The sequence below is a fragment of the Asparagus officinalis genome, chromosome 8 (genome assembly GCF_001876935.1).
Source record: "Asparagus officinalis chromosome 8, Aspof.V1, whole genome shotgun sequence".
NCBI classification, from domain to species: Eukaryota; Viridiplantae; Streptophyta; class Magnoliopsida; order Asparagales; family Asparagaceae; genus Asparagus; species Asparagus officinalis.
The window spans coordinates 59,127,869-59,146,326 of record NC_033801.1 but is presented as its reverse complement, the minus strand read 5'-3'; the positions used below and the strand labels follow the sequence as shown (position 1 = coordinate 59,146,326).

The following is an 18,458-nucleotide window of genomic DNA, read 5'->3' as shown; positions in this document are numbered from 1 at the left end:
GGTCTCTTGCTTGTGGGTCTTTTGCCTGTGACGGGGACGTCAATATCCGTGGACCACCTGGCACTCAGATCTGTTCCGAAAGAATCGGACAGAGCTTCGTCGATCCGCGTGAGATCTAGAAGCCTGAAGCGTCTATCTCGGCTAAAACGAGATATCAGCTCTTCTTAGTGATTACCGGCGAAGGGTAATACTAAGGAAAAGGGGGAACGGGTGATGAAGGCTCTGATGTAGACCTCTCCTCTCCTTGTTGAAGCACACGACCACTCTTCACTGCAGCAGGGCTTCGCCAATAGTCTCCAAAAATCCTCCTCCAAAACAAAGGCCCAAGGGGGCTATTTATAGGTGTATGGAGGGGTCTAGGGGGCCTAGACACCCTTAGGGTGTCTCGGCTTGGCCGAGACACCCTTGGGGTGTCTCGGTTTGGCCGAGACACCCCTGGGGTGTCTAGGCTTTTCCTAGACACCCCTGGGGTGTTTCGACTTTCCCGAGACACCCCGGGTGTCCCAACTCAGCCTGAGACGCTCCACTCCACCGAACCCTGGAATTTACCTAGTAAGCCTACTCAATTTCCGATTCTTTACCTAGTTTCTTCCTTAAAGCTGATTTCTTTAGTCCCGAGATGAAGTGAGAGCATCTTAAAGCTGATTTCTCTAGTCCCGAGATGAAGTGAGAGCATCTTTTTTCCCAAAATTGTTTCTTTTTTGGTTGCAATCTGTAACTGGTAATTTCTTGCCAAATTTGTTTCTTTTACATGATTTCTTCTTGCATTCTTGTTTAATTTCAAGCCCATGAAGACGCATATACTGAGAAGGTAATTCTAATGTGAAATTTTTGTCGGGTTCTCTAATTTCTTAATTTATTTTGATTTTCTTGTTTAAGTTTTTGCTAATGAGTTTATTGATGTGTCTTTACTGCTATGTATAGTGTATGTCTACATGCATCTGCATAATGTTGATTCTTGATCCTTTGCTTCCTTTTCCATAGAATAGAGGACACAATTATATTTAGTATTACTTATCAAACGTGTTCATGTCACGAGTTCAAAAAAAAAGAACAAAACTTTGTCGAAATGGTTTCAGGATCGGTGATTTTCTGTTATTAGAAAGAATGATGGCGAAATGAGAAAGTGGGAATATTTGTTTGCTGTGATGACACATTCCTCTCATAGCTCATGATTTTCTATTCTTGCTTATAGTGTACCAAGTTGTTGCATACTGATGTTCTTTCACTGCTACGAAGTAGTTACTTAATTGCTGCTACTGTTGTTTTGTTACTTTTTTTTGTATCATTTATTTAGCATTGTCAGCTGAACACATCTCTCAGCTAATGAGCATGTTAGTTTTTTCTGGTTCGAAAATATCTCTCTTGCTTTGCTCGTTAAATATTGTTTTGATCGTTACATCTAAAAATATGTTGCTATTTAGCTTTTGACGATTTTATTGATTTCTGATCTATGTTCAGGTGATTTACTTCTGATCCAGAGTGAAGAGAAAGAGATGTATTTCTTCTCCCCTAGACATCCAACAAGCACAAGCTCTAAAAGGGTTAACCGAACTGCTGGTTGTGGATTTTGGCATGGGAGTGCAGGTGACACGGCGATTATGGTTGGAAGTGAAGTTATTGGCTACAGAACACAACTGACTTTTAAGACCCGCGGGAAGGAGAAGAAGAAGATTAATGGTGACTGGATTATGCACGAATTTCACTTGCACTCCTCTTCTGACGATACAGTGTTCGATGACATGGTATTGTGCAGAATCTACATGAAGAAGGTAAAGAAGAGTTCTCAAACGAATGAACAGGAAGATGCTATTTCTGTTCCTGCAGGTGAACAAGAGGCAGTAGCTGAAGGGCACAGAGTGATGAAGAGGAAAAGGGCTGATCATCATGAGATGGGAACCTATGGAGTAGTGTACAACAAGTCATCTGACCAAAATGCGTCATCATTGCCCAAATTGCCTCCATTGCCATCTTTTGAAGAATCAAATGTTCAGTCAGATATGTGTTGCGTCAATGTTGCAGTTTTTGATGAAAAACAAAAAAACGAGGAGGAAAAAGAGGGAAGGATGCTTGTGAAGAGAATGCGGGTCGATGAAAATGAATCTCTGGTTGCTGATTGTAGTGAAAAAAGAAAATCTGTGCCTGCGAATACTGAACCATCATCTTTATTGTTGCTAGAGGACGCACACGCTTTAGTATCTTATGGAGATATGGAAGATATCTCTTCGTTGACATTGGATGTGGGTTCCATCGTTGTTAGCGATAGTGAGTTATCAGAAGCACAAAGAGGCCTGGAGCAATGGCTATCAGAGGAACCGGAACAACATAAATGCTGGATCACTGTTAACAATGAAAGAGGAAACTATGAGGAGGAGAACAATGCTGAGTCAACCATCCCTCTGTCACCATCCAATGAAGGCCTTCAAGCCAACCTACACTTGACTAATGGATTGTGTGCCACTCCTCCACAAGAGGACGATATGTATTTTGATATCTCTGACTTTAGATTCTTGTTATCACCCACTGACGAAGGTCAGTCATCTTCCTTGTTAGAGTCTAACAAAGAATCTGAAGGTTTCGACTTATTGACATCAGATATGACTTGGGATAGGCTATTACAGAGAGGAGAGAAATGAGCCAAGGAACCTGAACAACAAGAAGGCTTGATAACTAATATTCCATGGCCTGTCGATTCCACTGAATGTTTGGATATGAAATCCGACGACTTGTTACGTAGTGGTGAACTGCCTAGTCCTTCAATGCTCTCTCAACTTCTGATCATCCAAGCTGAGGGCTTTTTTTCACACACGGAAGATAATTTAGATTGGTGACATTATTGTATGATGTTACATCTGTGTAAAGATTTTTTTTCTTTAATAAAATTATTTAATTCTTTTCTCTTTTCACTGAGCAAATATTTTATTCGTCCCTTGTCCAAATTGCGAAAACTTGTTCTAGAACTATTATGACTAGAGAATGCGATAAAGCAATAGTTTTTATTAACTTGAGCACTGGTTAAGTATAACGAAATGTCAGTAAGTGGATTAAGAAGATATTTTGATTGAATAGTCCGTTTATGTAAGAGATTTGGAACTTGCGTATGGCAGTGTGCTGTGTTTTGCTAGTTGGATAAAGTTTAAACTTCTTGTCCATGTACCATTATGGTCCGCATTGAGGTTCTCGTAATTGTGATTCAGGTCCAAAGGGTGCAATTCTGAATATTAGCACAATATATTGCAGTTGCACGACTTGGATAGTATGCTGAAATTATCTAAACGTTACTTTAAAAGGGGTTGTTCTCTACCGTCATTGCTTCCTTAAAGTTTGCAGTTTCAAGCGAAAAGAGTTACACTTGGGCATATTAGCATGTGCGGATCTTTCATCCAAGTACTTTCTAAACTCAAGTTTCATGGAGGCTTAACGGAACCAGAATGGGTTTTCGATGGGGAAGGGATTTTGAAGGCTCGGCGTATAATTTCAAATGGGCTGCATTGGCCTATCAGAGATGAGATGTTGATGAAGGTTTGGGATGATCATTGAATTCCATTAGATGCAGGAGCTTGAACATCTGTTCTATTGCTTGATGGGTATGATAATGTGAAGGTTATTGCCTTGATGAAAGATGATACACGAGAATGGAATACTGACGTTATTCATGATATTTCTCCTCTGGATGAGGCTAAGACCATTATGAGCATCCCTCCAATTAATACTGCAGCTGAAGATGTCGATTAATTCCTGGAGAGTGTTATCCTCGTGTAATTATACTGTCCGTACTGCATAGTTTGTAGTGAAACAATAGTACTTTCTGGAAAGAGTTATGGAAAATTCCCCCGAAATTAAAGTTTTTCAAGTGGGGAGGTTTATTCATAATATTCTCTCTACAAGAAAAAAAAAAATTAAGCAATAAAGGTGTTGAGAACGTTGAGGGGTCGCATGTGCTGTTATTTGCAATGTCGAATCCCATTGACGCGTTCTTCCCTGATATCCAAGAGAATTGTCTGTGTGGAGTGGTCTTACGTTGTCGACGCGAGTAGAACAACTCATGTCCTTCCCTAGTCTGGACTAGCCGAGGAAGTTCTGCGTCTACTTCATCCAAAAGATGTTGTCCGATGTGTTTGCGGTTATGCAGTTCTTGGTCGAATGGAAACCAGCAGTGACCGGGTGAGAGAGTGGCCGAATGCAGGGTGAGAGTAAAAATTGTGAATGGCTTCTTAGCTATAATAGATGGGTGTGCATCGGATTGTGGAATCATTGCTGAGACTCGGATGGAAGCCACCGGTGGATTAAGATCAGTAGCGAACGGGAGTTTGGTCGGCATGGGGAAGTATATAATGGTAGGGTTCTCATTGACTACGGCTGGAGAGATTGCTTCGCTTCAAGGAGTCAAATTTGCAAGCCATATGAGATCCGGAGATGTGGAATTTGAGACGGATGCCAAGGCTGTGCTTGATGAACTAGCACATGCGAAAGAAGGTTACCCTTTATTTGGTAAATATATGTGAATCAATCTTGCTAGGAGTCCAATTTATTCCTCATTTTCAATTTACGCATGGAGAGGGGAATAAGGTAGCTTAATTCTCTTGCTTACTTTTGTGCACTAAACAGGGTATTTAATTTTTATTAATAAACAAACAGGGTATTTATTTATTAGCTGGATTCCTGTCTTAATTTTCTCTTGAGGGATATTCAAAATGATGTACTTATTCTGAGTTCTGAATGAAATCTTGGTATTTTTCATATAAAAAGCATAATAGTAAAGAATATTTTGGAATATTTCTTAAGCTAACCTTTTGAGATGCATACTAATTCAAAAGTTGAACATTTTGAGGTAAACAATAATTGTGAAAATTTGGGGTTTGGATTTTTTTTAGGGCGTGGCTTTGTGAGGTGGGCCACACCACCACGTGAATGAAGCAGAAACGAAAAAAAAAAAGTAACCACGTGAAGAGCCTGCGTGAGGTGAGCCCACGACCCGAACCGCTATTTGACTGGACGAAGCTATAAATAGCTTCCTAGGGTTTCGTGTGATGTTGGTGCAAGAGAGAAAAGGCAGCGGCTGATTTGTGCAAGTTGGGGTTTTTTTCTTTTGGCGGCTGCAGCAGGACGCAGACAACAAAAGGAGCAGTGCTTTGGGAGGCGTGCGGAGTTGAAGCAAAAGACTTGCACAAAAGAAAAATAACTCTATTCTGCTATCTCTTCTAGGGATTTGTGTAGCTGTCTTTTAGGGTTTTGTGCCTCCCCTTTTGAGAGAGATTTTGTGTGAGGGATCTGAGAGTTTGTGTGAGGGTTTAAATTGTGTGATTGTAAACCCAGTTGTATTCTCTCCCTCTAATAGTAGATCTCCACCTCCTTGCCCCGTGGACGTAGGCTATTTGCCGAACCACGTAAAAATTTGTATTCTTGCCGTTGTGCACCTTGCGCACCGGAGGTGCTGCCGAAATTTTCGCTGCACACAACAAGTGGTATCAGAGCTCCGAGTTAGACTTAGGAGCTTGTTCGAAGGATTCGCTGAAGAATTCCTATTTGTTGAGAAGCGAGAATTTCATTGTGATCTACTCTCTTGTTGTGCACCTTGCGCACCGGAGGTGCTGCCGAAATTTCCGCTGCGCACAACAAGTGGTATCAGAGCTCCGGGTTGGACTTGGGAGCTTGTTCGAAGGATTCGCTGAAGAATTCCTATTTGAAGAATTATATCGACAACATGGGAGAAACAAGCACATCGGGATCGTCTCTTTCGAAGGCGATACAGAGTCTGAGCATCAATAATACAAAAATTGATGTTCCGAAGTTCGACGGCAAGATCAATTTCGGTTTGTGGAGGTGTCAGGTGATGGACGCCTTGGATGCACAAAATTTGGAGGAGACTCTTGAGTTACAAGAGAAACCCGCTGATATGGAGGACAAGGTTTGGAAGAAAATGAATAGTAGGGCTTGTGGAGTTATTCGGTCATGCTTGACGCCGGATCTTATTTATGACGTAATGAACGAGACGTCGGCGAAGAGAATGTGGGAAACACTCAATGAGAAGTATCTGACGAAGAGCATTGAGAATCGGCTTCACTTGAAGAAGAGGTTTTACCAATTCAAGATGAAGAGGGGAGTTTCTATTCGGGAGCATGTTAACAACTTCACGAAGCTAATTTCGGATATGGCCAATGTAGATATCATGGTTGAGGATGAAGACAAGGCGATGCTACTATTGTGTTCGTTGCCGGAGGATGATTTTGGAACGTTTGTTCTCACTATGATAAATGGAAGAACTACGGTTAGCTACAAGGAGGTGACCTCAGCTTTGGTGAATTATGAGTTGAGGAAGAGTGATGGCGAACCCTCCGAGAAGGCATCGGGAGATGCATTAGCAGTTCGAGGCCGTGGTCCAAATCGTCGTCTAGGTGATCGCTCAAGATCGAAGTCAAGAGGTGGCCATAGAAATATTGGTAGGAATCAATGTCGCTTTTGCAAAGAAGAAGGACATTGGAAGAACGACTGCCCAAAGTTAAAAGATAAAGCCGGGAAGAATAAAGGGAAAGCTGTACAAGCTTCGAAAGTGAATGTTGTCAAGGCTAGTGATGACAATTCAGATACAGATTCTTCAGGCTATTCCTGCTCTGCACTGTCGTCAGTTTGTTACGCTGACTCTACGAAGTGGATGATGGATTCTGGTGCTACATACCATATTTGCCCCAGGAGGGATTGGTTCTCCAGCTTTGAGGAGTTGGAAAGAGGGGATGTCGTGCTCATGGGTAATGATCACGTATGCCCTATTGGTGGTATTGGTATAGTACGGATCCGGATGTGTGACGGGGTGACTCGGGAGCTGAAGGAAGTGAGATTCGTTCCTCAGTTGACGAAGAATATCATTTCGCTTGGAACTTTGGAGGCAGCTGGCTATAAGGTGATCTTGGAGAATGCTACTCTGAAGGTCACAAAGGGGTCCATGGTGGTGATGCGAGGTGTCAGGAGAAACAACCTTTACTACTTGAAGGGCAAGACAGTAACAGGGGGTCTGGAAACTTCGATTACCACAGAGGAAGATACTACCAGATTATGGCACATGAGATTGGGACACACTGGTGATAAGTCCCTGCAGGTATTGGCGAAGCAGGGGCTATTGAAGGGTGCAAAGACCTGCAAGATGGAGCTGTGTGAACATTGCATACTTGGGAAGAAGACAAGAGTGAAATTCGGCACCGCTATTCACAATACCCAAGGTATTTTGGACTACATTCACAAAGACGTTTGGGGCCCTTCCAAACACACATCACTTGGTGGGGCCAACTATTTTGTCACTTTCATTGATGACTATTCCAGGAGGAATTGGGTATACCCGATAAAGCATAAACATCAGGTCCTGGATATTTTTGTGGAGTGGAAAAAGAAAGTGGAGCTGCAGACAGGTAGAAAGGTGAAGACTCTACGTTCAGATAACGGTGGAGAGTATAAGAGTAATTCGTTTCTACAGTTTTGTCGGGATCACGGCATTAGGCGACACTTCACAATTTCCACAGGACAAGAAGATAGTTATTAGCAGGGATGTCACATTTGACGAGGCGTACATGATGATGCCTCAAGTTCCTCAGCAGGTGGAGGAAGACCAGATTCAGGAGATATCGCTGCAGGTGGAGGATGATGTGACTCCACCCACTCCAGATAGCATTGTATCCATTGAGGCTCCTACAGAGGTGACACTGGAAGGAGATGGGATGACAGACGGGCATTTAGAGGATACAGTGGATGTTGGGACTCAGGAACATGGTCATGTTCAGGAGTCCATTGCAGCTAATAGACCAAGAAGAAACATTCGTCGGCCAGCTAGATATAACGATGTCATGGTTGCATATGCTTTATCAGCAGAAGTCGTTGATGATTTGGTTCCTTTTACATTCAAGGAAGCAGAGTCAAGCTCTGATTCGATTAGGTGGAGGGAAGCCATGGAGGAGGAGATGCAGTCTCTTCATAAGAACGACACTTGGGAACTTGCAAAGCTACCGAAAGGTAAGAAGGCTATTGGATGCAAGTGGGTATATGCAAAGAAAGAGGGGTCTTCTATTGGGGAAATTAGATTCAAAGCCAGATTGGTTGCCAAGGGATATGCACAGCTAGAGGGCGTTGATTACAATGAGGTATTTTCACCTGTTGTGAAGCATTCGTCGATTCGTATTTTATTGGCATTGGTGGCACAGCTGGATTTGGATTTGGTCCAAATGGATGTGAAAACAGCCTTTCTACATGGAGATTTAGAAGAGGAGATCTACATGACACAACCTATGGGGTTCAAAGCTGCAGGAAAGGAAGAATTGGTATGCAAGCTGAAGAAGTCTCTTTACGGATTGAAGCAATCGCCGCGACAATGGTACAAGAGATTCGACGGCTTTATGATTGGCCGAGGGTACACGAGGAGCCCATATGACCCGTGTGTTTACATGCACAAGTTACAGAATGGTGAGTATATCTATTTGCTGTTATATGTTGACGATATGCTCATAGCTTCCAGGAATACTTCAGCTATTAGAAAGTTGAAAAAGGAACTGTCATCCGAATTTGAGATGAAGGATCTTGGAGAAGCAAAGAAGATATTGGGTATGAAAATCGAGAGAGACAGGGTGAAGGGGAGGTTGAAGTTAACACAGAGGAGTTACTTGCAGAAGATGCTGAAAAAATTCAGTTATGATGGCAATGCCAAGGCGGTGAGTACTCCATTAGCTCCCCACTTTAAGCTATCAGCTAAGATGTCACCTGTTTCAGTTGAGGACCGGGAATGCATGTCCAAAGTTCCATATGCCAATGCTGTGGGTAGCTTGATGTATGCGATGGTGTGCACAAGGCCAGATTTGTCACAGGCCGTGAGCATGGTATCGAGATACATGCACGACCCCAGGAAGGGTCATTGGGAGGCCGTGAAGTGGATTCTACGGTATATTAAAGGTACCGTGGATGTTGGTTTGGTATTTCAGAAGGATGAGAAGACATGACAGGATTGCATTGGTTACGTGGATTCTGATTATGCGGGGGATCTGGACAAGCGCCGGTCTACTAGCGGATACGTGTTTACACTAGCAGAAGCACCGGTGTGTTAGAGATGCACACTTCAGTCTACAGTGGCTCTCTCCACTACGGAGGCAGAGTATATGGCGTTGACTGAAGCTGTGAAGGAGGCTTTGTGGTTGCAGGGATTATTGGAGAACTTGGGGATTGCACAGGAGACCCTTCGGGTATATGATGATAGCATGTCAGCTATCTATTTGGCGAAGAACCAAGTTTATCATGCACGCACGAAGCATATCGATGTCAGATTCCATTTTGTTCGTGATGTTTTGGATGAAGGAGACGTCATGTTGGAGAAGATCCACACGAAGGACAACCCTGCAGATATGTTGACCAAAGTTGTTTCAAGTATCAAGTTTGGTCATTGTTTGGAACTTTTGAACATTCTTCGGTGTTGAGGCCTTTGGAGGCCATTTGGGTGAACTACGGGCGGCTTGATTCCTTGGGCAAGAGGATACGTAGGTAGTCTTTATGATGCAGCCGGTTTAGATTATTTGTTGGGGGTGAGACCGATTTGGTGAGTAGATACCGACGTTTGGGTGAGTGTTCGCACTCCTGTTTGGGTCTCGACTTGTGGAAGGGGTCCGTTGTCATGAGTCCGTTGCCGTGGCGTACTGGATGCAACAAGTGGGACATGTGGATGCTTTGGTGTCGGCTCAGTTTTGGAAGAAACTTCACCGAGGTGGAGAATTGTGAGTGGGTGGGGCCCTGCCACACGTGCCCACCGCTGAGTCCAGCGGACAAAGAAAAAAAAACAAGATGTGGTTTCATTGTTTCCGCGTTGTGATGGCCCACCTGCTTCCCCTGTGATTTGTTTCCTCTCCTATAAATATATTAACCTAGGTTTTCGTGAAAGGTGAGCGAAGGCAGAGGGTTGAGCGGGGTCGTGTGAGGTTGGCGGCTGCAGAACATAAGCGAACTCGTGGAGGTTTTGGCGGCTGCAGCAAAACACAGAGAACAAAAAACTACAGGGATTTTGGTGGCTGACTGAGAGAAGAAGAAGCAAGTCTTTTTGTAGTAGTTCTTTGTTTTGTGCATCCCTTTGAGAGAATATTTGTAAGAGGGATTTGAGAGTTTGTTTGAGAGGGTTTAGATTGTGAGATTGTAAACCCTAGTTGTATTCTCTCCCTCTATTAGTACATCTCCCCCCTCCTTGCCCCGTGGACGTAGGCTATTTGCCGAACCACGTAAAATTTGTGTTCTTGTCGTGATTTGTAATAGCTTGTAGGATCCCTCGACAGGTCAGTCCTAGAACTGATGAGAGGAAGAGCCGATATCTCACTTGGTTGAGATATCCGCTTCAGATTCTTGTTTCCTTGGTGAGACGGGAATTCTTATCGATCTAATCTCTCTTGTTGTGCTGCCGAAGTGCTGCCGAAATTTCCGCTGCGCACAACAGCCAGAACGACTAACATAATTCATAAAGTTGATATGCTACTAATTCGCATTATCATATATATAAGCCACTTCCTTCAGTATCCTATGACCCACTAGTGTACGCCTAGTTGATGCTACATCTGAGGGCAGATAGACACCGTTGGTAGACTAAGCTAGCCTTGGTCACTTGCACAACAGTGTGGTAGCAGTGCATGTCAAGGGGCAAAGCTCCCAGTCATGGAATACAAGAAAAATCTTGGCATCCCGAGACCGGAAAAGGATTTTCTTCCCACTAATGTGTCACCCTATCATCACAACATAGCAGACAACCCTCGCCCATTTGACATTACACCAGATTAGTAGAGACTCAACAAGTTTTATATTGGTCATCAGCTTTCCAAATCAACTCTCCTCCTTTATTCTCACTTGAGAGAGCAGTGAAATAATAAGAAAGTAAGCACCTTTCACTGGACATCTCATAGTGTTTTAAACAAAGAATTTATAAGGATGAGGATAATTTTAATGGGACATGGAAATTAACCAACTTACAAGGCCTAACAGAGAAGTAGAAACACCAGAGCCAAATATGTTTGTAGCAATAGACTTGAAGAATCGAAGAGATGCACAAGGAAAGAGAAGGGAACTGATACCCCACACTTCCCTCTCATAAACTTCGGTGAAGTTGTCTGCAGCCTTTAAAAGAAAATGAGAAATGTTCGGCTCATTTCATCAGAGATTGCTGACTAGTGTGCATAAAACAAGAAAAAAATGTACATCCACGCAATATCATGTGAAAAGAGATATGAGGTTAATGAGGGAGAAAGATGATGCTTCTACCTTTTCTTTGCCAAGGTAATGTGTTCTCTCCTGTTCAGTTGTGTTCTTGGTGACAGACTCTGGAACAGATTCGTCAATAGCTGTTGGAATCAAAGAATGATCACCAATCCTATCCAATCCAAATATTTCAGAAGGGTAAACCTGAAATAATTCGTAACCATCATAAGTCTTTTGCTAGAGACACGAGATGACATAAGTAGGTGCAACTACGTTGGACACTTAATTTAAATGTCCTTATGGAGATCAAAGCACTAGAAAACAAGCTCAATTTACAGTGTAATTTTTCCATATTTAGTCACAATAGACTTGGTATCATGCAATTAGTTCTCCATACGAGTGTTATTGCCAAATTAGATGGAAAGAAGTGTCTCATCAAATATGATTAAAAACGAGTCCCCTAACCTCCCTTTTGTTTTTAAGTAATCTATGGACAGTGTCTGTGACAACTCTTTCTAAACGTTTATCGAGAACAGTTAATGGCGTTCACAAGTTGATCTCACAGTTAGCTGAGTCCTAACCTACTTTTACATTTATCAAGTCCTAACCTCCTTCTGTTCACTTGAAAAGTATGACACATATCAAGTTCTTTAAGACAAACTTCTTGTTGTTTACTTGCAGGACCTTAATTCAATCTGCATGGCCATCTCCTCAATACCTAAAAGTCCCAGGAGAACTCTAGAATGTAACTATATTTATTGCATCTGTAGGTTTCAACTGGATCGAGTTGGTATGTGTTCAATGCAATCTTCATTCCTCCTATTGTAGACAGGTACATCACTAAAGTAGATGATCAGACTCTTAAATGACCAGCTTCAGACATAGCTCATCAAATGTATGAAATTTCTAGACAATTTGTAAAAATAAAAAGGCATGACCATCCATTCATATAGGTCTACGTAAGTCTTGATTGCAACTTTCGAATTTTTTCATACTGATGTAGCCGAACTTAAATTTGATGATATTGACTTTAAAATTAATCTTCGAGAGTATGTTAGAACTTAAATTTTTTCATACTGATGTAGCCGAACTTAAATTTGATGATATTGACTTTAAAATTAATCTTCGAGAGTATGTTAGAACTTAAATTTTTTCATACTGATGTAGCCGAACTTAAATTTGATGATATTGACTTTAAAATTAATCTTCGAGAGTATGTTAGAACTTAAATTTTTTCATACTGATGTAGCCGAACTTAAATTTGATGATATTGACTTTAAAATTAATCTTCGAGAGTATGTTAGAACTTAAATTTTTTCATACTGATGTAGCCGAACTTAAATTTGATGATATTGACTTTAAAATTAGTTTCAAAGTTTAATTATACTATTATTATTTAAGTAGAACTATATTTACAATTATTATCCTCTCACTTGCACCATCACATACCTATGTTTATAAGCCAAGAAACTACAACAATTTATGTAGCACTTTCATCTCCTTCTACATGTATATGCATTTGTTATTTTCTTTTTATTACGTTAGATTAGATTATTTTAAAATAATTAATTATATTTTATATTTGATCTTTTTCATATCAAGAAATATTAACAATTTTCACAGCACTTTCATCTATTTTCTTCTTATTAGATTATATTAGATTATTTTAAAGTAATTAATTATATTGTATGTTTGATCTTTTTTCAGATAAAAAATTGCAACAATTTTCATAGCATTTTCATCTCCTTCAACAGGTATGTGTCTTTGCTATTTTCTTCTTATTAGATTAGATTAGATTGTTTAAAATTATGAATTATGAAATTACAATAATTTTCACATTATTTTCTTCTTATTAGACTAGATTAGATTATTTTAAAGCAATTAGTTATATTGTATGTTTGATCTTTTTTTTAGATCACAAAGTTTAATTATACTATTATTATTTAAATAGATACTGTTTGTATAAAAATCAAAGAGAACCTCACACATATCTTAGATCTCAATGCCAATTGTAATATTTACACATGAGTGTTGGTTAAAATAAATTTTTATGTATGGGCTTAGATAATTTATTTTTTTAACACTCAAACTCTTCCACAAAACCAAAAGAGAGTAGCAATGTTATAGCTATATATATCCACAGGACCACAAATATCTTGAAAATAAACGAAGAAAACCACACAAATAAAAACCATATTAATTACCTACACGCACCCACTATTTTCAAAATCACCATTCTCCATATCCATCTATTATATATCCACATACCAAATTATACTGTTGGAGTTTTTCCTAACCAACTACACCATTTATTAACTCTCCTTTTTCCTTTGTACTTAAATTGTATAACATTCATTACGATGAGGACTCACATTGGTCCTCTGCCTGCCTTGAACGTTCAACAAAAATAATAATGCACTAAGCATTGTAGTTAATTAATAATGGGATCCTATCATTATAAACAAACTAAGTAAAGATTAATAATTCTTAATAATGTAGTGCGTTCCCCTATTTTTCACAGCAAACTTGTTAGTCGTTTATTCCTGACCCCAACAGTTCTTTTTTGAACTAGACACCAAAACAACCCTGTAAAATCATAGTTAGAAACCCGACCTATGGCTAACGAGTTTTTGGAGGTGGATGTGAAGTGTAGGATAATGTTGAAGAAGAGTATGACAAATATTAAAGTAAAACATGTATTGTGTAATTGACTACATGCCATAATAAATGTACGCATATATACAAGGAGAGTTTCGATACGGGTACGTGTATGTGGCAGGTACACATACAGCTTCAGATAGAAGTACCCATGTAACATAGGCTTTACATTACCAAAGAAAATGAGAATGTGCACTATACAACAGTTTGAACTGATCCTTGGTCAAGCCGCTAAGATAGGAATGAAGTATTCAATTCCAAGATGACAAAGAATCAATTAGTTCTCAATTACCTGGCATAAAGAATTATGAAACTACGGATGAGGGGTAAGAGGAGATAATTATGTAAGAGGAAGCTAAGATAACGTTTACATGTAAAGGGTTGCCTTTTGCAACTTCCATATGGCGTACCTGACATGAGAACAATAGGAGACTCTTTCAGCGCAAGGAGTACAGGAAGTTTCTAGAAGACTCCTTAAAACCTGATTTATCTTCAGATATCACTATTAAATAGCGAAATCTGACACCAGTGTGTATTACCAGCATAGCAAGAAAATAATAAACTATGAAGAGATTGTCGACATGTACTTTGTCACATTCTGTTAAACTATAGCTTTGCATAACGGTGCAATTATGAACCTCCATCATCGTCATTCTAAACCTTTTTCCATTCTAAAAATGGGGTCATATGAAGAGAAACCTTATATCATAAATGAAATGTTCAAATTGAATGCCTGAGGTAAGGCTCCAGATTAAGGTATCAGAATTGAATTAGTATTTGACATTATGATTGCTTAAAGTTATTTGTGGATGCTGGAGCATTAGTATTCTGGAAATATAATCAGTTGGGTTCAACTAAATCTCATTATAACTGATTGTTATTCTCTCTATTATATCTTGATTCATAAGCATGTTTCCCATTGTTACTGAGTGCTCCATACTTCTTATCTAGCAGTCCAACCTTCAAAAGATAATTCTCTTAACCTTCCCAGAAGAAGCTACCAAAAATTTATGTAAACACGGAATTTACATGATACAAACACAATATTTGAACGTATGAAAATTTTATTGTGATTCTATGAAACAAAGGTAAGTGAGAGAGACCATCCTCTCATTATAAAAAGAAGTACCCGCAGATCATAGAAGATTAGTCCATATAAATAATAAACTGAAATCAACAAAAATCATAATAATTAAACATGAAAAACTGTTATTATCGTGAAACGAAAAATACAGTATCAGTTGAAGTACATAAAAGATTTACCGAAGCAAAACTCAACTGCCTGCCAAACTCCCTGCCCAGAGCTGTTCTCTATATCTAGCTGATATAAATAACAGTTGAAAGATATAAAAGATATGTCATCTATAATAAAGATCTATATATGCAAGTACATGAAGATAAAGGAATGGGCTTATTCCATGGAAGATGAAGAGGTAAGGTTATTGCCTATATAGAGCAATAAACATAGATTAAAAGCTGAATTTCCAAATAGGATTTAAAATACTTAACAATTGATGTTCCTTATCCATGGAAAACAGCAAGATTATCCCCAAATGGCCAAAGAAAAAAATCAATAGATACGAGACTGAAAATGATTGGAGCAGAACTCTTTGTGTCATTCTTTAAAGCTTTAGTTGTAAACATAAATTGTCACAGAATTTCATAGAAAACTCGACAGAAAACTAGCCACATAAGCACATAGGGAAAAGGTAGGTCATTTATAGTCATAAGTGTCGAGTTAGCCTGTATGGTTAGTCATACATAATTATGAAGCGCAGTTTAACTTTAAAACAAAGACTAGTTGTACTTCAAAAGTTAACAAGCGCCATTTAATATAAGTTTTGAACAAGTAAAATACTATAAGCATGCTCCACATGTTACACCCCAATCAGCCATGTAAATGTCGATGATGCACCCAAATCACTTAAAACATGGCAGCCAACAATGTTAGCAAAATATATTTTGTGTTCGCGATATTTCAATAAATCAGAAATCATACCGTCATTATAGCGCTCGCATTTGAATGATTGAATCTCGGGTCTCTTGCACAAAATTGTTAAAGAGTTTAAAGTTATAACCCTCAACCCTCACCACGATTTTGGAATCTTGGTGTAGCGGTAGGGTCCTTTAAAATTGTATCAGAGCAACCCAGGTTAAATTCCCACCGGCCACAACTTTAAAGCGGATCTCAGATGTCGCGTGGCAGGGTCCTTCGACAAATACAGCAAGCAGGCTTTGCCTTCGAGACACATCGATATCATTCACATAGTTAGCATATAACGCTCGTTATCACTTTCAGCGTGTCTCGACATATCAAGTTCTTCCATGTGGCATCACAGATTTAGACATAAGCCGAAGGAGGAAAGTGAGCCTCGATTTGTTGGAGATCACAGGATCTTGGAAAGTGTTAGAAAGCCAAAGTGGGAGCAGAGACGACTGACAAAGGAGCCAAAAATAAATTAAAAAATTAAAAAAAAAGTTGTAAAAGCAGTAGCCACCATGATTATGGTTCAGTCCTAAACCTAAAGGCAGGGGCATATTCCCATACCAACTGTAGCATGTCCTCCCTCTAGAAAGCAACATGAACACTTTTTGCACCATGGTTGACCTATGAAAGTGAAGCATATGAACCTTTTAGTGCTTTTGCCATCATCAATCACCAACAACTTCGTTATTTGCCCTCACGAAATACTACTGAAAATTCACGAAAAGCACAGTATGCTCTCACTCAATGCCACAGTTGCAGTTTAATAGAGCAGTTCCATGTATAAGCTCCACCATCCAAATCCAAACAAAACAAAACAAGACTACAGATCTAGAGAAAAGAGAGGAATGGATACATCCTGAGGATGATCTCACCACATTATTCAGTATGTAAACTCTATAACACATTGACATTTCACACAACCTCGTAACTGTCATGATGCACTGAAGAATAAATTTATGCAACGAGGAACTGATAATAGATAAGAATATGATTTTAAACACCCGCAGTGATTTGTGTAGCATTCAAATAAGAGGATCTTCACACAAACAGTTCCCTGATAAGGATGGATGATAGTTTATCTTTACAGGTCTAAAGCAATATTTAGCCACTGGCTATCAAGTTGATACTTTCAATACCTGTTTTGTCCTATCTTAAACCCAAAAGGCCAGTTCAGAAAAACAATACAGTTGCATCTTCATTGCTATGGAAAAGCTTGACAATAAGCATCAATACAAATCGAGCAAAATTATTGGTCGCCGGGCAAACTTGCCTTCGAATGTCACACGGAATACAAAAATAACTCAGTTTGGCTTCTTCAAATGGTGGTTCAAGACCTTATATTTGTGATTTCCACTTCGCCATGTACTTTCGAATCCTTCTAGTACATTTCTGACTAACCTTCAGTATTCAAGGATCACAGCGCTTAAAGCCTTGCTGATACGTCCAAATTGAAACATCTCTTTACACTGAGCACAGATGATAAATCCTAAGCAGCAAGTGCTACATCCTCAGATTTCTCGACTCCTTGAATGTCAGTGATCCTCAGTTTGGTTAATTCCTGAAGAAAAAGGAGTGTGTGAACCAGTTGCCAGAAGAGAGGGCAACAAGCTAATTGTCTGAATAGCAAACATAACAGTAATCTTACCTGTCGATGACCCTTAGTTCTGCGATAATTCTTTCGTCTCTTTTTCTTGAATATGATTACCTTTGCATCTAAAGCCTGAAAACAAAGAGGTGAAATAGCTGTAACAAGGGTAAGATTATAAGAAATATCAAAATAAACCAGTCCTATCGAGGATCACTTACATGATAATAAAATATAAAACATGCTTAAAAGACGTGCAATAACAAGTCAAAGATATAACAGAACAATAATAGAGCTTGTCTCATCATCAATATTAGCTACACTCTTCTGTTCCAAGACAACAGTGTATCAAATAAGGAAAGACTGGATGACATTCACATTGCAGTTAAGCCAGACGAATAAGAAATCACGCATCAAGGAAAACAGTACTTAGATGTAGTATATGCACTTTTTGTTGATTCTTACTGTTTAGTTTTCCACATCACACAATATATGCAGCTAAATATTATTCCTCAGCTGCTCAGAGAGCGCAAAGAAGAAAACAATTTGTGATGTTATAGTTACTCCTCTTTGAGCCCCTAAAAAAATTCTTCCAGATAAAAGTAAAGGAACACTTCAAACAGCAGTACATAAGAAAGAAAACGTTAAATGATAAATATTCTTACATGCTCTTCAACGACAGCATGCACAATTGCCTCAGGTAATATCGGTCTACCAATGATTGTTTGCGACTTTGATCCCAGCATAAGAACCTTGTTCAAAATCAACTGCAGGATAGCTAGCTATGTAAATAATCCACAATATAGAAACTTCTCCAAAGTTAGTGTAGAAATAACCACAGGAATTTTCCAGCGCATGATCATAATAATGCATCAATAAATTATAGATAAAGTGTTCAACAAGAAGCAAACAATTCAGGGAACACAAGTGTTCAACAAGAAGCAAACAAATCAGGGAACGCACCTAGACACAAAAAACAAAAATACGAAATATTGAGACCAGGAAGAACGTTAAAAAGGTGAATAATAA

General features: G+C 39.4%; 2 protein-coding genes across 2 annotated transcripts; one reads left to right on the top strand and one right to left on the bottom strand.

Annotated features, from left to right (window-relative positions):
• On the top strand, positions 533–2,900 carry LOC109820658. Its single transcript, XM_020386838.1, has 2 exons — positions 533–552; positions 1,462–2,900. The coding sequence occupies exon 2, from the start codon at positions 1,497–1,499 to the stop codon at positions 2,634–2,636; it is 1,140 nt and encodes a 379-aa protein (XP_020242427.1). The 5' UTR covers positions 533–552; positions 1,462–1,496; the 3' UTR covers positions 2,637–2,900.
• On the bottom strand, positions 16,833–18,404 carry LOC109822705 (50S ribosomal protein L21, mitochondrial-like). The gene is made up of 3 exons (XM_020388936.1): positions 18,095–18,404; positions 17,490–17,564; positions 16,833–17,402 (listed from the first exon to the last, which is right to left on the bottom strand). Exons 1-3 carry the CDS (start codon positions 18,173–18,175, stop codon positions 17,331–17,333), a joined length of 228 nt encoding a protein of 75 aa, XP_020244525.1. The 5' UTR covers positions 18,176–18,404; the 3' UTR covers positions 16,833–17,330.

What these genes read in the sequence shown, in the direction of transcription:
- LOC109820658 (XM_020386838.1), top strand. Translation starts at nt 1,497, where the DNA reads ATGTATTTCTTCTCCCCTAGACATCCAACAAGCACAAGCTCTAAAAGG.
- LOC109822705 (XM_020388936.1), bottom strand. Translation starts at nt 18,175, where the DNA reads ATGCTGGGATCAAAGTCGCAAACAATCATTGGTAGACCGATATTACCT. An exon ending in ATGCTGTCGTTGAAGAGCAT is followed by an intron (nt 17,565 to 18,094) that starts GTAAGAATATTT and finishes CTTTGTTTTCAG; the next exon opens with GCTTTAGATGCAAAGGTAAT. An exon ending in GAACTAAGGGTCATCGACAG is followed by an intron (nt 17,403 to 17,489) that starts GTAAGATTACTG and finishes CTTTTTCTTCAG; the next exon opens with GAATTAACCAAACTGAGGAT.